At 34.4% G+C, this 21,054-nt stretch overlaps 1 protein-coding gene across 5 annotated transcripts in view; it reads right to left on the bottom strand.

Annotated features, from left to right (window-relative positions):
- Window positions 1–21,054, bottom strand: part of LOC118191791 (fibroblast growth factor 16-like) — a 125,638-nt gene that overhangs the window by 29,617 nt on the left and 74,967 nt on the right. For 2 of the 5 annotated variants that reach the window (XM_035362638.2, XM_035362639.2), the window contains exon 3: window positions 13,135–13,689. The exons of the other annotated variants lie outside the window; for them this stretch is intronic. In XM_035362638.2, the coding sequence (XP_035218529.1) occupies window positions 13,681–13,689 (9 nt within the window). In that variant the 3' untranslated portion in view covers window positions 13,135–13,680. Of the gene's footprint in view, window positions 1–13,134; window positions 13,690–21,054 lie in introns of those variants that run through there. 5 annotated transcript variants of the gene reach the window in all.

Below are 21,054 nucleotides of genomic sequence, written 5' to 3'. Positions count from 1 at the left end.
AAAGGTTAATTTCATATAATACTTTCTTATTATTATAATTTATATAAAAAAAGCTAAACATGACTAAATGGAAGCATAAGAGTAAATAACTATTTCAGATCATTATTATAATTTATATAAAAATTGCTAAACATAACTGAATGGATGCGTGCATCGCTATTTCGCTACCGAGTTATCGCTAAAGCATAATTTCATCTCATCTTGGTACTTCAAACATAATTTTCTATAATGAATGATGCCTTTTCTTTGAAAAATTCTCGGTAAATTGCAGAATCGCCCACTTATTTGTTTGCCGCTTTTTACAAGGGTAAAAACAATTGGATTTTTGTCATTTTTCTTTTACTTTTTAAGTGAAAATAAGTCGAAGTGTACATAGATAAAGTTAAAGGTGTGCGCAGTGCCATTTTTGTGCAATTCTCGGATTTTTTTTTTTAAAGTGAAAATAGGTCGATGTGTATTCTTATCGAGTATGTGCAATTCTTAAAAACGCGTCAAGCAGTGGGTGATTCTGCACTTTATCCAAAATTCTATTGCAGAATTTTCGTCATGGGCAATTCCCAAATTGTTAAATCCATAGGATATCAAAAAAAGATTTAAAATCAAAAAAGGATTTAAAAATTAAGCTAGTATCTCAATGGCGTCTTAAGAAATATAAAACTATATAAACTTACGCAATGTGAAATCAGCGCGTACGCTAGTTTTGGCGCGTACGCTGTTAAATGGGCGGGTTTGCTAGATTGACGCTTTCGCGCATACATTTTCGTTGCAATTTTTTTACGGTCCTCAAAACGAAATAGTACCGAAAATTTCTATACTTGTAATAAAGCACAGGTTTGCCGCGTAATTAATCGAGAAAATGGCGAGCTTAAAATTGGAGGTTACGTTTCGTTATCAGAGATTAGCGAGAATAAATACAAAAACCGGAAACTGGAAGATGATCAACTTTTAACATTTCAGACATCACAAAATCAGTAGCATTAAGTAGGCCACTTAATTCTAAAAAGGTTATATTTTCCAATCTCTATGAAGAAAGCTTCAGTTTGTTACTTGCTGCGCCTAATTAGAAAGCGATGAAAAACAAAATATAAATATAAAAACAAAATAAATATAAAAAACAAACGATAATTAACAGCAAGTGTTACTATGACATAATATCTAGCTTTTCCTAAAATATCGCCCTCTTATGGAAAGAATTTCTAAGCAATTAGCATTTGTTTTAATCCATACGACAGCTATTGTTGTGGATTCTAAAACTGAGCAAACACTAGCAGTAAAATTTTGCTTTAATGCGGGAAAAACGGCAGTAGAGGTGTATGAAATGTTTTTGAAAAGCACAGTTGGATCAAGAATTACTTCGATCCAAAGTATTCTCGCTGGTGAAAACTATTTTGCGATGAACGCGAACATACTGAACGTGAATCTAAAAGTAGTTGCCCTTGGCTCCTTTGGCAGTCTCGAACGGATGAGAATATTGAAAATGTTCGAAAAGTCTGTTACTGAGAAATCATCACTTGTATCTTCGAATGATAGATGATGTGCTTGATATTATTGTGAAGATACTGCTTGTAAAACTGTAGCGGAAGATTGTAGAATTTTTTTTTCTCGTTTTTGTTCCTCACGCACTGACTGCAGAACAGAAAAATGATCGAATTTTTTCTTGTCGCGATATGACAAATTGTTCATATTTCTTTTTTCTAAATAAACTGTGTTTGGATACGGATTTAATTCTTATTGGTGCTTTTTTTATGATCGTCTGAGAAAACGGCAATCATCTGTTTGGAATGGATCACCACCATTGAAACTTTGGTTTCACAAATTCCGAAAAAAGATCATATTGGTAAACTTTTTTGACTGTAAAGAGTTATTGTATAAAGAATTTGCTCTTGAGGGACACTGGGTAAATTCCTTGTTTTATAAAGACGTAATGGTTAAACATTTAAAGAGAAATCTCTGCGACAGAACTGAGAATACTCAGTCTAATAAATAGTTTCTGCTGCACGATAACAATTCCATTTTCATCAAATAGTACAATTACGTAGTACAATTCCATTTTCGTAGTACAATTCCATTTTCATCAAATAATTTCGAAAAAAAAGTGGAAAGTTTTCAACCTTCCCTCTTTTATTGATTAGATTTGGTACCTACAAACTACTTCGTCTTGCCTGAAAGGAAGTCTTGCCACGAAAGTCATAATTTTAATAGCAGTACAGTTTTAGAAAACTTTAAGCAGAGACGAAATACTATTCCAATAGACGAGTTCTACGAAGGAGTCAGGCCACCTTTATGAATGTGGCAAGCATTACATGGATTTACAAGGACTGTATTTTGAAGATTAAAATAAAAATGCTGTTTTCTTCAACTTTCTGTTCTGTAAGAACTTAACTCCAAAACACTGTAAACACATCGTTTATATAGCGTTATAAATATATTTTAATAATTACAATAACTAATAACCGAGGATGTTTACATAATTTTAGAACGATTTCGATAAAGAATTTTAAAAAAAGCGAACGTTTTGAGGTAAGAAATTTCTGGCAACAAATTATTTGAAATGAAAAATATCAGCTGCTACTCTTAAATTTATTCTTCTTTCAAAACGTCGCATGTAAATAAGCTGTGGATAGAACGATATGCTTTTGCTCTCTCCGGAAAGAAATATTCCTATTTTTTAAGTAAAAAACGTTGTGAAATGCATGGTATTAAAATTTTAGGGGCAAAATAAGCAACATTATTCATCGGAAAAGCAAAAAATGTCAGCAAGTACTATTTCTACATGGAAAGAAGACACCAAACGAATACCCGAAAAAGATGCGTATTGCAAGTTAAATCGTTGTTAACAAGAGAAAATCCGCCGTCGCAGTTATTAATTTCAAAGTCTTAAAATACGCCTTTGGCAGCAATAAATAAAACAATAAACCGAGAATTACATCAGTTTATGCCGAGGCATATGACTCAACACGGAACAATTTGTAGAACTCTCTATGAAAACTAATTAGCAAGATATAAAAAGAAATACATTGTTATCCTAAATGAAACATGGTTTTACCCTATGACTGCAACAAAAAAAAAGTCTATATATTATCCATACCCAAGAGAAAAAATTTACAAACCAAGTTCCATAAGAAAGATCCAGTAACGGTTTTATGATTGTCACAGGATTTTCTTACAATGAGGAGGGGGGGGATTTATAGAATCAACTCAATGTACTATCAAGAGAAAAGTTTACGTCCGATATTCCCAGAAGAAATTACTTTCTTTATCTCAATAAATTTCAAGGAATGTCACTTCATCAAGACAAAGCAACAAGTCATACTTCGAAAAGTACCACTGCATTCCTTGAATAAATGAAGACTGATATAGGTATGCATATATACATTTTCAATGCATTCTGCGGAGTCCTTTGACATTTCACTTCTGCACTATTGTGCCTCTTGAGAAGAGCTCCTTCTAAGTGGAAATCTACCACGATTGATGGACTTTGGAAAGTAGTGGAAGAAAAATGGAAACCCTTGGAATTTTTACGAAAAGCATTTCTATCGTGGAAATCAGATTAATCACATTAATTAAACAGCCCCGAAATCTCTTGTATTATTAAAATAGAATAAAATTATAAATTATTAATAAATGCATTTATTATTTTTAATTTGTGCAGTTTGTTCAGCAACTGCACATTGTCTGGGTTCGTAAGATAAATTAAGTATCTCATGTTTTACCAAATGGAAGCAATCTGAGAACTGGTTTAAGGCGAGAACATGTAGAAAATAAATTGAAAAATTTTGTGTTTCACGCAGCAGCAGCATTTGCGAAGAATGCAAGGCGAGGAAAGGTGTATTTATGCTGGTATAATATAATACAAAAGTCGAAAATTTTGAAGAGACCGCTTAATCTTTTGAAGAGACTGCTGCATCTCTAAATTCAATGCAACTGTTTCTTTCAGTATTATTTTGTTATACAATTCTTCGGAAACTCTCAAAATGGCTTTCATATTTACCTTAAAAATATTACATGCTTTTGAAACTTCACTGCATAAAATATATGTTAATTCTTTCGGATAACGAAAAAATGGCCTATAACAGGTCTTTCGTAAAAACGAAGTGACGTATAGCAGCTTTCACAAAGCGAGAAATGCTTGAAAGAATATACTAGCCTCTTAAAACAAGAATTAAGTTTCTATATTTATTAGATTATTTCTAACAAAATATCTGCAGTCATTACTAGCTAATAAGTATATTAAAGGCAGATCTGTATTTTGTGCATTTATAAATTTAAAAAAAAATGCTAAGAAAACCATTATTCTGCATTGATAGTTTTGTAAGGATCTTAAGTTTTACTAACGTTTATTTTATTTTAAATCTTTACTATCACTTCTTATTTTCTACTTCCGGCCAGAATTATAAGCGTGAAGGAGTTTTATGCAAAGTTGTCTGGCGAACGCCAAGTATTTAAGTGTGGCCTTTTTGCCAAGCAGAGAGAGGAAGCCGTGAGTTCGAAGCAGGCCGCTTACCTTAGAAGTTACGCAGTTGCTACTTTGCCTTCCAGGCCAGAGGTTTTAATCCTCTTGATAAATTAAACGTATTGTAGTGTTCACAGTCTCTGTGCTACATACGCTTTCTGTTATTATAAGGCCAATCTTATTCTAAAGTTAAATTAGAGTTTAGTTTTATTTTGATATCTTTTAAGTTAGACCCCGAGTGGAGGGTCATTGTATTCCGAAGTACGGAAGTCATTGTATATAAAGAAAAAAATAAAGGGTTTTGTATACCCTTCGTCTGTATCCTGTCCACTTACTACAATTAGTGAACATAGCTTTAGTAAGCTCTCTGTTCTAGTCAGGTCATTGTATGTTTCCGAAGAAAGTTAGAAGAAACATTGAACCTGATAGTGGCGCCCGACGAAGAATAACCATGGCCGAGTTTCAAGAAGAACCTGTGCTGCCTGCAGAAACAGCTCAGAATCCAGAAATGCCAGCTGCCGCCCTGGAAGGATTTGGGTATATTGTCCAGACCATGCGCGCTTCGATGAAACCGGAAGCAACGTTTAATGGAAACTCACAGGTAACCAGTTTTTTGGAAAAATTGGATGACCACTTCATGCTCTACCCCGTGCACGAGTTTCAAAAAGTTACCTTAGCTACCAGCGCTTTGAGGGGCCAAGCGCTTAACTGGTTCAAATGTATCGGCAGAAGTCTCTTGGGTCAAGCAGGAAGTCCCACCTATACCTACGAAAATTTCAAGACTGCCCTACTAAAAGCCTTCCCTGTTGTAAGGGATCGTGCGAAATTAGAAACAGAACTGTTCAGTATATATCAACAAAGAATGGAAAACCTCTCCAGGTTTATTTTAAGAAAAATTCACGTTTTCAAGCTCTTGTATGGAAACCGTCCGGATCCTGAAATAATTCAAGTGATTTTGCCGAGGTTACTACCCCAAGTGCAAGACTTTATTGAATTGAGAAATCCGACTACACTGGAAAAATTATTTGAGCTAGCAATCCAGTTTGAAAGTAGAAGAACGGCGGACGTCGAAAGAAGACGCCAATATCAACAGCGAAACCAATTTGGTACGCCAAGACTACAGCAAACTCAAGCACATGGCTACGGAGAAAAAGCGAATCAGTGGGCAAGGAAACCCGAGCATTCAAAAACAGCCGGCGAACGTCGACAGTTCAATAGCAACCCAGGAAAAAAGTCTCAAGGCCAGTGGAGAAAGAAGGAAAGCACCGAAAGAAAAAATAATTTAAACTAAAACGGATTTCTGCTGACGAGAGGGTGCGGAAATCCGAAGGCCACGAAAACCCCTCTTCCTACAAGTTAAATACAGTAATGGTGAAAAATTTAACTCTTCCGAAGATTGAAGTCTTGGTAAATAATATCCCGGCCACCGCACTCCTGGATACCGGCGCGCAGTGTTCCTGTGTGGCAGAAGTCTTTTTTAGAAAGTATTTTCGCAAATACCGCATATATAATGCGGATAATACAACAGTATTAGCGGCGCAAGGGGAACAATGTAAGTGCGTAGGTAAAGTACCTTTGTACATCCGTATCAAGGACGAACAAGTAAAGGTGATGTTTTTTATAGTAAAGAATTTGCAAGCACACTTAATACTAGGAATAGACTTTCTTTCAGACGCACAAGCTACACTGGATTTTAATGAAGCGTCTCTTAAACTGACGATGAAACCAGTGCGTGTAGAAAAGGTTGAACCGCCAAGGGTAAATCTCGACCACCTGCCTAATGACGAGCAAGATAGAATCCGACAAGTGGTAAGTGAATTTGCTTCCTTATTTAGTGATATTCCAGGATTTACCCAGGTTACTAACCATAGTATTGACACCGGAGATGCATTGCCGGTTCGTCAAAAACCATACCGGTATGATAAGAATAAGGAAAAAATTATAGAATGGCATATTACCGATATGCTACGTAAAAAGATCGTAACGCCTATCTCAAGTAGTTATGCTAGTCCGGTGGTTTTATGTAAGAAAAATAATGATTATCCTTTGGAGCATCCAAAAAGGTGGAGATTCGCTATTGATTACCGTAAATTAAATTCCATAACGAAATATCCGGTATATCCGTTACCGATTATAGAAGAAATTTTAAGGAACATAAAATCAACCAAATTTATGACAACTTTAGACTTAACGAATGGTTATTTTCAAATAGGGATCAGGCCTGAGGACGTGCCTAAGACTGCTTTTATAACCAAGTCTGGCACTTATGCATTTTTGCGAATGCCGTTTGGCCTTTCAGGCGCCCCAGCAACATTTCAGCGATGCATGGACATTGTGTTAAGACCTGTTCTCGGAAAGTCCACATTTATCTATTTAGACGATATCATTATTACTAGTGATAATCTAGACCAACATGTACAGGATTTAAGACAGGTGTTTTCTTTATTAAATGAGGCCGGTCTAAAAGTTAATGTCGAAAAATGAAAATTTGCAGCCCCTGAATTAAAATATTTAGGTTACAAAATATCGCAAAAAGGGATCGAGACAGATGAATCAAAAATAATCGCGGTACAAAAGTATCCCACTCCAAACACGGCAAAGAAGCTCTCTTCTTTTCTAGGACTTTGTTCATATTATAGGTCCTTTATAAAAGATTTTGCGGCTATCGCTGAGCCATTGTTAAAATTAAAAAGGAAAAAGGCAAGATTCTCGTGGACGGCCGAAGCCAATAGTGCTTTCGAAAAATTAAAACAAGCATTAACGCAAGCCCCTGTGTTGAAATTTCCTGAAAAGGATGAAAATTTAGAAATTTCAGCGGATGCTTCGGATTATGCGGTAGGAGCGGTACTTTCGCAAAATCAGCAGCCAGTAGCATTTTTTAGCCGAACTTTAAATCAAACACAAAGAAACTATTCCGCGACCGAGAGAGAGGCACTTGCAGTTCTGTTAGCAGTGCAAAAGTTCCGAGTCTATTTTGGAAAGGCGCCGATAACAGTATATTCTGATCATGCGGCGGTAACTAGATTGTACTCTGGAAAAAATTTATCCCCAAGGTTAATAAGATGGGCACTCAAGCTGCAAGAATATAATCTGGTAATCAAGCATACCCCCGGAAAGGAAAATATCGTAGCAGATGCCCTGTCACGAATTAAATTAGACGAACAGGGTAATACCGTAAAAGTTGCAATGCTGACAGCGTGTACAATAAATTCCCGAGAAACTGTAATAACCGAACTGGGTAAGGATCCTGAGTTTGGAAGTATTTATGAGTATTTGAAGGATCCTGAAAATTTTAGCCACCAAGATATTGTGGCGATAAGAAATAGGGCGGCCCATTACGAACTAATAGATGGTCTATTATTTTATACAAAAACTACGAATTCCAACAACGAATTTCGACCTGTTATCCCAGCTAGTCTTAGATTAAATATCCTGCAAGAGCTCCATGACAGCCCTTTAGCTTCTCATGCTGGTATTCGAAAAACTACTCAACGCGTACGCGAGGCAGTCTACTTTCCTGAACTGCAAAAGTTAACAAGGGCGTATGTCCAGTCCTGCCCAACATGTCAAGCCGTTAATTATATTAATTTCCGCCCGGCCGGATTTCTAAATAGTATTAAATCCGAATTTCCAAATGAAATAATCGGTATCGATTTATTGGGCCCTTTCCCAAAAAGTCAGTTAAACAAAAGTCGCTATCTCCTTGTTATAGTTGATCATTTTAGTAAATGGACCGAAATTGTTCCCTTAAAACGAGCCTCCGCGAAATTAGTTACCGATTCTATTTTAAATAAATATATTTTAAAATACGGGGCGCCCCTAAAAGTTATATCGGATAATGGTCCTCAATTTGTAAGTAATATATTTGAAGACATGTGCCAAAAACTGGGCATACGTCATTTAAAAATGGTCCCGTATCGGCCGCAATCAAATATAGCGGAACGGGTCAACAGAAATATAGTGAAAATTATCCGTAGTTATGTTAAAAATTTTCATAAAAGCTGGGATAACTATGTCAATGAATTTGCTTTCGCCCTTAGGACCGCAAAACATGATACAACGGGCAAAACTCCTGCTGAGTTATTTCTAGGCAGAAAGATTATAACACCGTTAGATAAATTATTTTATGTGCAACAAAGAGCCCCAGAATTTAAAATGGGTGATATAGAAAAACTAATTAAGGAAGCAAAGAAGAATACGGAAGTAGCACAAAGAAAACAGAAGCTCTATTATGATTTGAAACGACGGGGAGTAACTTATAAAGTAGGGGATGAAGTACTAAAAATTAAGCATTCACTTTCTTCAGCACCAGAAGATAAAACTGCCAAATTTTTCCCACGCTTTGAAGGACCATATGTTATAGAAAAAATAACTCACGCTGTTGTAGTATTAAAGGCAAGAAATGGCGAAACCTGTTCCGCAAACATTGACCAGATAAAACCATTCTATGACCGTAATAAAATGCAAATCTTTTCAGATCTTTTGCAGGATCCGGTACGGCAGACACCGCAGGTACAAGTTCCAGAGGTGGGAAAACGACAAGTACAAGGGCAAGCCAATGAGAGACAGAAGCAAGTGAAAAGAAAATTGCCCCGCGGAAAAATTGAAGGTACAAAGAAAAAGAAGTCGTTCCACCGTCCAAAAAACAGAGTTCACGAACACCCCCAGAATGAAGAAGGGAGAAGGACGACGTATGTGGAAAAGACCGGGAGAAAGGACGGCAACTATAACCCGGCTGTGAAACGGAAGATTGACTCATCCGACAGAACTCTCCGCAGCAAAAGTCGCCGAACTGCGGAAGGGCCATCAGCGGCGGAGGAAAAAGTACAAGAAAAATTTGAACGGCCAACAACGAGGTCCAAGCAGGATCACGACAGAAGTTTCCCGGTTCCACCAAGACCAGCTGCCTTCAAACGGCCAAGACCACAAGCAGAGGACAGAAGGAAGATGTTCAAGGGTGGCCGTAGTGGTGAAAAACGGAAGCTTCCAGAGGAAAGCACTGAAGGGCGAGCCCGTACAAGAAGGAGGATCAACCAAGCTACGGTTTGCAGCACCTTTAAAGACTGGGCCCAGAAAAGGATGTCTGAATATTACAAAGATAAGTAAAATTTTGTGTTACTTTACAAACTTAAGTTAATCTTTCATTCTTACTGCAAGTGGCAGATTTGAAGAAGTTTTACCTCATGCGAGGTCTACCTTTATCGCCAAAAGGGCGAGAAATGAGTTGTGACCGATTTTCTTATTATGTTTTTCAATTACTCGCGCGTAAAACTAAAGTTGATGTATAATAGCGTTGTATAAAGACTTAAATATTGTAAAAAGTTATTGTATAAATTTTATTTAAAACATTCTAACAAGAAAGAAGTTTTAGTCTGAAAGACTTTTTGAAATGTACTATTATTTCAATGTAGAAAGAATTGGCACTTGCTTTGAAAAGAATAGAAGTTAACAATGTACTACTAATGTATGTTTTCAAATGTGTAAAATTAACGGCATCTTGATATGTTCTTGTATACATGTGAACTGTTATTTTGAATGTTTAGAAATACCGTGATATGGTAAAAGTGAAAGTAATGTTAAAAAATTTGTTATTCGTGTGACTGTAAAGATTAAATCATGGTGAATATGTGTTAAAGGTTGAATGATGTAGTTAGGCTCTCTGACGCTACACTTTAGAGTTAGCCACTTTCAGAATAGTACCTCAGGGTCTAGAGTTGAAATTAGGGTGTGTTAAGAGGTCTCGTATGTTGAATTTTAACACGTTAGTGTTTTGATTGTAGGAGGAAGTGTTGAACACATAGACAGAAACACATTCGTGTTTGGTGTTTTTACAACACATGTCAGAGAGCACGGGGAGAGATAATTAAAATAGTCATGAATGAAATAAGAATGTTAAGAAAAGTATATTCTATATGTTATTTACAATGTCATTCTGTAACATTTCATTAAACTAGTTTTCCTTCCAGATCTCTGGAAGGAACCAGAATTGAATAAAGCTCCTGTTTTGATGCAGTACAGATGAAAAAGAAAAAAGATTGTTGTATATTCCGGGAGCTGCTATTGTAACAAATTTCTTTCTTTTAAAATTTTCTAGTTTCTAGCTAAGTTATGTTTGTAAAAGGTTGGTCTCGCGTTAGTTTCTAGAGCTAAAAGTTTTCAACAAGGTCGTTTTAGACCTCAGTTTCAAACTAATTAACTCTGGCGGGAAGTATGTAAGGATCTTAAGTTTTACTAACGTTTATTTTATTTTAAATCTTTACTATCACTTCTTATTTTCTACTTCCGGCCAGAATTATAAGCGTGAAGGAGTTTTATGCAAAGTTGTCTGGCGAACGCCAAGTATTTAAGTGTGGCCTTTTTGCCAAGCAGAGAGAGGAAGCCGTGAGTTCGAAGCAGGCCGCTTACCTTAGAAGTTACGCAGTTGCTACTTTGCCTTCCAGGCCAGAGGTTTTAATCCTCTTGATAAATTAAACGTATTGTAGTGTTCACAGTCTCTGTGCTACATACGCTTTCTGTTATTATAAGGCCAATCTTATTCTAAAGTTAAATTAGAGTTTAGTTTTATTTTGATATCTTTTAAGTTAGACCCCGAGTGGAGGGTCATTGTATTCCGAAGTACGGAAGTCATTGTATATAAAGAAAAAAATAAAGGGTTTTGTATACCCTTCGTCTGTATCCTGTCCACTTACTACAATTAGTGAACATAGCTTTAGTAAGCTCTCTGTTCTAGTCAGGTCATTGTATGTTTCCGAAGAAAGTTAGAAGAAACATTGAACCTGATAGTTTAAATAAGGAATTCAGATCTAACTTATTAAATTAATTTCGCGAATTAAACTAAAGATATCCATTTCTTAACTAGTTCACGCTTAATATATAAATTCACATTTTTAATAGTCAGCGTGGATAAGATAAATGTAAAATTTGTTTAAAAAGCATCCTTCATCTTTCAAAAAGAAAGTAATGAAAGCATGATGAATCTAGCAAATATTGTGTATAGTGGGTGTTAAAAGTTTTGGCTTTTAGTTTTGCAAACATTTCACATAATATGAGAATGTGTTGAAGGGAATCACTGTCTTGAAAATCGGTAGCATCTTCATCGCTCTGGATATTCTTGCTTATTGTAATACATTTTATAGTTCAAATATGTATTATTTTCAGTTTGCAATGGAATTTTATTTGTTTAAATAAGTAATGTTGTCAATAGGTGACGTATAGGATCTTTCATTTGTCCCCAATACTTTTCATCTTGCTGCGCTGCTCAGTACAGAGTAAATTAATGGTTTTTCATTTTTATTCGAACTACTTAATAACATTACGCAACAACGATTATTTTATATTACGCGTGCCATATATAAAATAATTCTAATTCCCTCTTTTAGGTTGACTATAAAATTTTTAATTTTACTTCTTGTAGCTCTATTTCTGCATCCGAAATAAAATCTAATTGTTGCTACTCTATATTCTTTTCTTTAAAATTTTGTTCAAGAGAAAAAAATATTTTTCAAATATTTTGTTGTACAATTTTCCATTCCAAGAGAAAAAATAATAATAATAATACGAAAAAATGAAGAAAGAGAATGCATAAGAGTTTAAAACTCAAGTTTTTTTAAACCTAAATTTTAACTTTAAATAAATTTAAAAAAACACTCGAAGGCCATTTGCCTAAGGGATGCCTTCGTGGGAGAATTTCGAAGTTAAACTGCTTCATACTTTACGTTACATATAGCAAAACTCACAAAACTATCTATGCAGTCAACCTGTTAGTCGGAGTCAATAACTAGTCAAGGTCCCTTATCTTGGGGTGATGCTCAACAAAACTCTTACATGAACCCCACACATTACATCTATTATCCAAAAGTTTCGAGTTCGTAAAGCTAAACCATACCCTTTAATTGCTCGAAACAGTGTTTTATCTATTGATAACAAGTTACTCATTTATAAGTCCGTTCTCCGTCCATTACTATATTATGCTAGTCCAGTTTGGGCCTATACCAAAAAACTGTAATAGGAAAAAATTACGGACTTGCAAAAATTCTGTTCTTAGGCAAATAGTTAAAGCGGAGCGGTACATCTGAAACAATAGAATGCATAAAGACATGGGTATGGAACAACTACGCTCACATTATTTATATTGCTAAGAGCTTTCATGAAAGACAAAAAACAATTAACAACCCGGCCATTAAGATTTGCAATTATGACTACAATAACTAGCAAATATGGACAGGCCCATGGCCCAACTGAATGTATATATTATGTAATATTTATTATAATGCCTTTACGGTTTATGTTAATCTTCTCTTATTGTATCTGCTATGCATTCTTTTTAGTCTTACGTTCATAGTATTTATATCTTACTTATCGGATTCAAATTACCAATGTTCGCCTAACCTTGCCTTTATCCACACGCTCACCAGCTCGACGACTTTTGGCCTGCATTCATTTGACATCGCTTAATATTTTAATTAGTATTTCCTAACTTCTGGCTTAAATATGAATTCTAAATGATTAATTATTCATTTAAAAACTTTATTATAAAAAACAAATTACCTTAGATAGCTTTTAAGTTATTTCATCATACCATTCGCAATTCGCAAACTGTTCTACAAGGCGTAGAGCCTTGTCGTTCAGGTACCCTGGTGTACCAAACACCGTTCCACGGAGACAGAATAACTAGTCTGATCGCCAGTATTCATGCATATTTATTCGACAACTTGTGTTACTCAGTATTAAAGATTTAATTTCATGAGAGGACAACAATAGACGTTATTTTTATTTGAGAAGTCAAATTATTTGCATGATATGCTTATACTTTTTTTTTTACTTTCTTCGTTAAAAAATAATGAAAAATTATTTCTAGAGTTGTTAGTGTTAGAGTTATCTGGAGTTTTCCTATTGCAATTTTTTGTTGTTGTCACTGTTATGAACGCTCCATAATATTCATATAGTACAGCCATATGACAGTTTCACCTTCTTTTACCTTCCGGAAAAAAATCACCATCCGCAACACAAAGAATGACGTTTTTGAATCGTGAAAAGAAGTTATCTTCACTCTTCACTTCTCGAAATGCACTATTTTGTTCTGCGACCTTGAAGATTTCTAAGACTTTTCCGGTCATACTTGAGTCACTATGTTTCATCATCAGGAGATGACTGAATCTAAGAGTATGGATGATCTTTTGTTTGCTTTAAGAACGTCTTTGCACTATTCAAAGCATCCTCGTATTCTGTTAGCCAACCTGTGGGGAACAAACCTTTCTTTTCATTATCACAGCTCAAAATAACATGAATTGAATTATTAGATATACTAAATTCTTCGATAAGTGTTGATAAAGATTTCTGACTCAGCTACAGTAGTTATGTATACTTTTTTTTTTTTTTTTTTTTGATTAATTGAGTTAAATTTCAGGTCTTAGACTTAAGTGCATGGAGACACATGTCACAGTCGTCAGCACATCCTAAGTTAAACACGTAGCAATTAAACATTGTAATTCTATAGCATAACGTGAGGATTTCAAGTCTTACAATGGCCTGATTTTAAATCATCATTAACACCTTCTCCGCAGTCTTTGAAGCATCTGTTTTACACGTGAATTTGCGAACGGAATAAATCATCATTGGAATAAAGTTGAAACTCAGGGTAAGTGTTTCCGTGAAAATTACCAAGTTTGAAAACAAAACTTAATGCTTCGTTCTGATTTCGTAAAGATGCGCTAATTAGTATTGGTACATTGATCTATATTTCTCGAAAGATATTAATTATTTGCTTTTCTTAAAATTTTAGCATGAAAAGCAAAAGTGAGTTATTGAAAATCATACTTCGTGTTTTAAATGGGGATTGTGACCTTCCCAAGGTGGAAAAAGTTCAGTTTTTTATTATGCCTTATTATTGCCTAAAATTTGCCTTATTTTCGATAATAAGGCAAACTGCACCGAAAGATTTCGGTTTAGTTAATTATGGCAAAGGTCACTAGGACTGTCTGCCTAAGAAGAGGAATCCCTTCGTAGAGGACTTGTAGAGACATTAGAAATTTTTGGAAGCAGGCAAGCTGAAAAATTAGCAACACCTTCGCCGGGAATCAAACAGCGGACCTCTGGAATACGCGCCCAGCATACAGACCACCACACCAGGAAGGCAGGAGAAATACTTTATATACTCCTGCTTTTAAAGGGCGACTGGGGTTTTTAGCGGACTCAGTCGCCAAATCCTGGGTGTGAAGAGTCATCATCCACCACCCTTTTAGTTCGGGCGCCAGTGTAGAGACATTAGGATTTTTTGGAAGCAGGCAAGAGGAAAAAGGAGCAATGCTTTCGCCGGAAATCGAACCGTGGAATACGTGCCCAGCGTGCAGACCACTACATCATGAAGGCATGCCAGGAAGGCGGGAGAAATACATTATAGACTTTTTAAGGAAAACTGGCTTGCATACACTGCACCGAAAGGAATAAATACAAAAGGAGCTTGTATGACCTTGCTACACTTTGTGTTGCTTTAGTCGGAATTTCCTCCATTGTGATAGACTTCAAAGCTTCCATGAATAGTAGAACTTACTCCAAATATACTAGAAGATGAGACTGCAGAATTTATGGATAAACGATATTTAAGTTGCAGTGAAAAAATTTTGGACTGGAAGAAAGAACAAATTGCTACCATCCACGATATTGGTTATATAAATGAATCTTATGTTAAGCTGGAATAGACTGTTCTACAGGAAAATCTGAGGTACCACAAAAATTTCTAGGAAATCTCATGTAAACTAAACCACATAAGTCTGCTATATTTGTAAATGTTCATGGACATTGTCCTACAAAAAATGCTTTTATTATTTTATTGGAATTTATTTTAAACATCAGAAATCATCGATGTAAATAAGGTAAATTTAAACACGAGTGAATTTGAAAGTAAATTTGAACACGAGCATAATTTTCAAGGCATCTGGTTTCCTTTTCTTATGCTTCATAGTTTCATACTTATCATTTTATTATGGAAATTTCACCGCTGTTATGTTATCTTTTACTTACAAAATGTATTATTCTCTAATTTTGTTAAACAGTGTTGTTACAAATAAATATCTAGGAATTAAAATTAACGATTTCAATAATTAATTTCATCTAGTAAATAGTGTTCATATTTTTATTTCGATTTCCATTACTATTTTTGTTTTATAAATACATAAAGGAATCGATTGGATTACCTAATTTAAAAAAAAAAAAAAAAAAGGATAATCTACCTAGCTGCAACCTGTTTTCACTCAAACCAGTCTGAAAGAAAGAATTAGACAGTCTTTAACTCTTCTTCCCTATCAAAGGGAACAGCTAAAGATGTTGTAATTCGAAAAAATTCAGATTGACATTCTAATGCCCTGAAGGGTTTACTTATATCTTAAAAATGATGGAGTATAAAAATAAAAACTTTTTTAAATTTCAGCCTGATCTTCATATTAAAATTATTGCTTAACATTTGAAATAATTTAAACTAAAAAATCACCACAGGCCTACCAGTTTAAGTATCAATCTTCTAGAAATTTAGGATGTAGAATATAAAATCACATATTTAAAAGTTCAAAATGGCAAATTCATATAATAAAGAATACATTTATTATGAAACTATTCCATCACAAATTAATGCCACATGGAATCTTTGTATTTATAAAAAAAAAAAAAAAAAAAAAAAAAACTCAGTAGCTCAAGCCGTAGGATGCACTTTTTTTCATAGGTTCGTTTGCCCACTAAATTTACAATACACATTTCTGCCAGATGAAAATGTAGTACTTAGTGAGAATCCCAAGTCTGCAAACAGAAAACAAATATTTCATGAAGCTTTATTCGACGTACTTAATGCTTTAATCAGTGAGCTTTATATTACGCCACATCTAGAGCTAAATGCTTTGTTGCCTCTCATCTCTCATTTAATACAATTTTATAGAAGCATGTACTATAAAACTATATGCATATAGCACTGAATAAATTGAACCAGTGTATGATATGTGTCACGCAGACTTCTTTTCTCCATGCCGAAATCAAAATATCTTCATAAAGAGTGGATTTCAGTTGTTTGCAATACATTCAAGCAAAGCTTCTTTTCAAGTTTACTGACCCAGCCGACAAGCAAGAAGTACACAGTGTACGCGGGAGTAAACAATCAAAAAACACAGCTAAAATTCAGCCACCGAATTTTCAAAAGAAAGGGAAGAGACAGAAACTGTTTATCGTTTCTACGACTCTTTTCAAAGATTTCCGCATTCTCAGTCATGCGAGAAAATGACAAAACACTTTTATAACGTTAAATATTCATGACCTCAATTAATTTTTTAATAAAATAAAGTTCTTTGACTTCAGCTCTGAAACAGCAGTCTATCGGAGAGATCATGAATCGGAGAGAAGGAGAGATTTCAGGTTCGTGTCCTCTACCAGTCAATACTATCAAAACTTCAGACGGATTAGTTTATTTATAAATCGCACACCCATTAAATGAGGAATCATTATTGTAATGGTTAGGTAGGTTAAATGAATTTCATTCTGTTCATGTTAATAATAGATGGTAATTTTAATGTGATAAAAAAATTCTCTCGATGCACATATTTGTGAAATCATCACGAATGGCACCTTGACATGGTCTCTAAGTTTGAATCACGGATCTTCTACTTAGGAGCAAAGTCAAAACCACTTTGAAGATTCCGGTATAACCCATTTGCACGAATCAAGGTTTCCCCCTTTGCCTGCCTGGGGAATTAAACAATATCATAAAGTTAAAGAAGTTTTCTTCTCCCGCGGTTACTACAGGTGGTCTTCCCACCTTCCGAAGACCCCTCCCTTTTAAAAAGCTGAAAGTTACTGTTACGTTTTACTTTTCGAAACAAATAGCAGCCAGCAAGAAAACAAAAATAGAGAAACATAATTACATAACACAAGAACAAATAAAGAATATCTAGCAAGCAGGCTAATTACTTGAATAACAGTAATAAATGCAAGAGCTAGCAACACAGAGAAAATAAAAGATATTAGTAAACACACGTATTAGCATCAGAAACATTTTTCATTATTGCAGTACTACAGCAAAGGGTGTTATAATAGTATTATAAATTAGATAATTATAAAGCATACGGATTATCTTTCTTATAAATTATATATGTTAATACTAACATTCATTTAACATCTTCCTTTCATAATAATATTCATGGTGTCTGAGCTAAACTGGAAAATTTAATATAGTTTATAAAGTATTTTCTCCCTCCTTCTAGCATCCTTCTTCTTCGTGGTGTTGTAGAGACATTAGGTATTTTTTTTTTTTTTTAAAGCAGGAGAGATGAAAAATGAGCAATGCCCTTGCTGGGACTCGAACCACGGACCTCTCGAATATGCGCCGAGCGTGCTCATCATTTCACCACGAAGGCATGCTAGGAAGGCGGGAGAAATACTTTATAGTGCAACGGTAGCACACGCGGCGTGTATTCGACTCCCAGCGAGGGCATTGATAATTTTTCACTTCTCCTGCTTCAAAATATCCTAATGACTGTACAGTGGCGGCCGAACTAAAGGGTGGTGCATGATGATTCTTCATCACCAGGATTTGGCGACTTAGTCCCCTAATCCTCAGTTGCCTTTTAAAGTGGAGAGTGTATAAGGCATGTTCTCTCTCTTTTCGGTATGTCTTCGTGGTGTAACAGTAGTACACTCGGCGGGTATTCGAGAGGTCCAGACTTCGAGTCCCGGCGAGGCCATTACTCATTTTTCATGTCTCCCGTATCAAAATAATCCTAATGTCTCAACTCTAAAATGTGTATATTTTTTTATTCAGCATAAAAAAAAAAAAAAAAAAAAAAAAAAAAAAAAAAAAAAAAAACCTAATCACTCTACAGTGGTGCTCGAACTAAAAAGATGGTGGATGATGATTCTTCACCACCAGGATTTGGCGACTGGTGTCCCCTAATCCCCAGTTGCCCTTTCAAAAAGGGAGTATATAAGTTATTTTCTCCCTCCCTCCAGCATGCCGTCGTGGGGTAATGGTAGGACACTCGGGGCGTATTCCAGAGATCCAGGTTCGCGTCCCGGCGAGGGCATTGTTCATTTTCCGTGTTTTCTACTTCAAATATCCTAATGACTCTACAAGTTAACTAGCTTGCAAACGATTATTCATTACTAAACTATTATTCCGGAATAAACATATTAAAAGAGAGTAGTAAGCACTTAGTACTTTCCGAAAAATTCCGAAATAAACATGTTAAGCAAATTAGATGGAGAAATAAACCATAATTTATTGATATCCGTATAAAGTCTATGTTTTTGGAAAAACTTACGTATAATTTTCATCTAGGTATCAGTCATAGAAACCGAGTTAATTTCCTTCTTATTATTTTCTTATTAAAGGTATTTACAAAGAGATACGCTGAGGTAAAGGTGATAATGACCAACATAAATAAAACTTTGTAGTATTCTTAAAGAATAAATTTTAAAATATTTTTACTTAATCAACCGAAATTTTAAAATGCATTTTTCCATATTAAATATGCACAGAGAAAGAAAGAGCTGGGGTATATCTGGAGTTTGAAACTCTGGTCGAACTACTAATGTTTAGTGACTTTACCGCTTGGTCGTAAGACCTCTTGAAATTAGGCTGATGAGATGCTGTATGTTAAACAATATATTGAAGAAAATATAAGGAACAAAGTAGCCCCCCCCTGCAAACACAAAAGTGTGTGAATTATAGATTTACATGTTTGCTAAACGTATTAAACTTATCTGTTTGCCATTATGAAATATTAGAAATCTAATATAAAAGCATCAGTTCTGAAGGAAATCGCAGTTTAAATTATTGCAATTTAAATTGTAATTTAATCGCATTAGGAGTATCTGCTGTTAATTCCAATACTGAAAAATTTTATAAAAATCATAAATGAAGTATATTATAAATCACACGAACTCGTTTTATTTATAAATTACAACGATTAGAAATATTATTAGTGTGATTTAACGATCATCTTTCTTTACAAATAATTTCAAATAATTAATTTTACAAATAATTAAGCCTGAAACTAGATTGGAAAATAAGCTGCTTATTGAAGATTAATCTGTACAAAGGTACACTACAACAATATATAAACGAGAAATAGATGAAAAAGAAATTAAAAATCCCAAGATATGAATATAAGGAAATTCAAAATTTTTTATCAGTTATAAAAATGGCTGCACACACTCATAATTATGAGCTATTATTAATTAAATGTGTATTATAAATTAAATGTATGTCAAAGAATATGTGTTAGAGTAATTGGAAAGCAGATCCTCAGCAATATTAATAATTGCAACCGTGTATAAGAAGTTTAACACAATATCAAAACATATCAAACTTAAAATAAGAATTCATTAGTAGAACAAACTCGAAAAATAAAAATGCGAAAAGGAAAAATATATAAAATCATAAAAATATAAAAATTAATCTCGTTTTACTGAAACTCCAATTCAGAACTCCTCAGGGGAAAATGAATTAAAGTTTGGATTGGAGTTTCAGTAAAAGGAGATTAATTTTTATATTTTTATAATTTTGTATATTTTCCCTTTTTGCATTTTTATTTTTTGAGTTTGTTTTACTAATGAATTCTTATTTTAATTTTAGTATATTTTGATATTGTGTTAAACCTCTTATACACGGCTGAAATTATTAATATTGAGGAATTGCCTTGCTTTGAATCCAATTTAATTTTAAGTTTATTTTACTTCAATCCTGCAGCTATAGCGCAGGAGGGGTTTAAAAATTTTGTTTTTAATTTTTATCCTATTATTATGTTTCTTTATATATATATATATATATATATATATATATATATATATATATATTCTGTGTAGAATAAACAAGATCTGGCTAATTATTAAGCATTATGAAGCTGTAATGTGAGTGTAAAAGAAATTCATTTTTACTTATATTCACCAGATTTTAATTTCATATTTATTCTGTATGTTTAATTTTTACAATATCTGATAAATGAAAATTAATTTTTACGATATCTGATAAATGATACAATATCTGATAAATGAAATAGAGGCTCGTAGTCTCAATCAAATGTGCCAATTTATAAGGATAAATGACGTTTTGTACCACTGATGTTCTTGGAAATTCAGATTCTGAGAAAAAGAGGAAAGGAAAAGCGAAGTGGCGAAGTTCGGGAGTTTTCTTTGTTCTGTTTATAGGGAATTTGGCACTTAGGAGACGTTCTTCAATAAAATTTCGCGCCGTTCGTAGCCTGGCCTACCGAAGATTCGTGGTGAAGTGCCAGATGTGTTGTCCATCATGAGTGAACCGCCACCCCTTCTGGTGCACAGTACGGCCATTCGAATGAAACTTTATAAGCTGAGGGACGTGTGCGAGACTTTTTTAAGGAGTTAGTTATCGTGAAATTAGCACACAGTGGCTAAAGCACAGTTCTTTATTTATGAAAACTTTCTTTGAAAATACACATATTATGAAATCGCTGTGTGTGTAATGCATAAATAGATGCAAAGTTTTAGAAATTCTAAATTCCACATTATATTATAAAATTTTTTTCAGACTACTTTGATGTAAAAGTATTGCAATACTAATTGCAATACTAATTTGTAATTCAACCGAA

The sequence above is a fragment of the Stegodyphus dumicola genome, chromosome 6, assembly GCF_044657685.1.
Source record: "Stegodyphus dumicola isolate Sdum_Otavi_A_Nest chromosome 6, ASM4465768v1".
Lineage (NCBI taxonomy): Eukaryota > Metazoa > Arthropoda > Arachnida > Araneae > Eresidae > Stegodyphus > Stegodyphus dumicola.
This window is presented reverse-complemented; position numbering and strand designations above follow the sequence as displayed.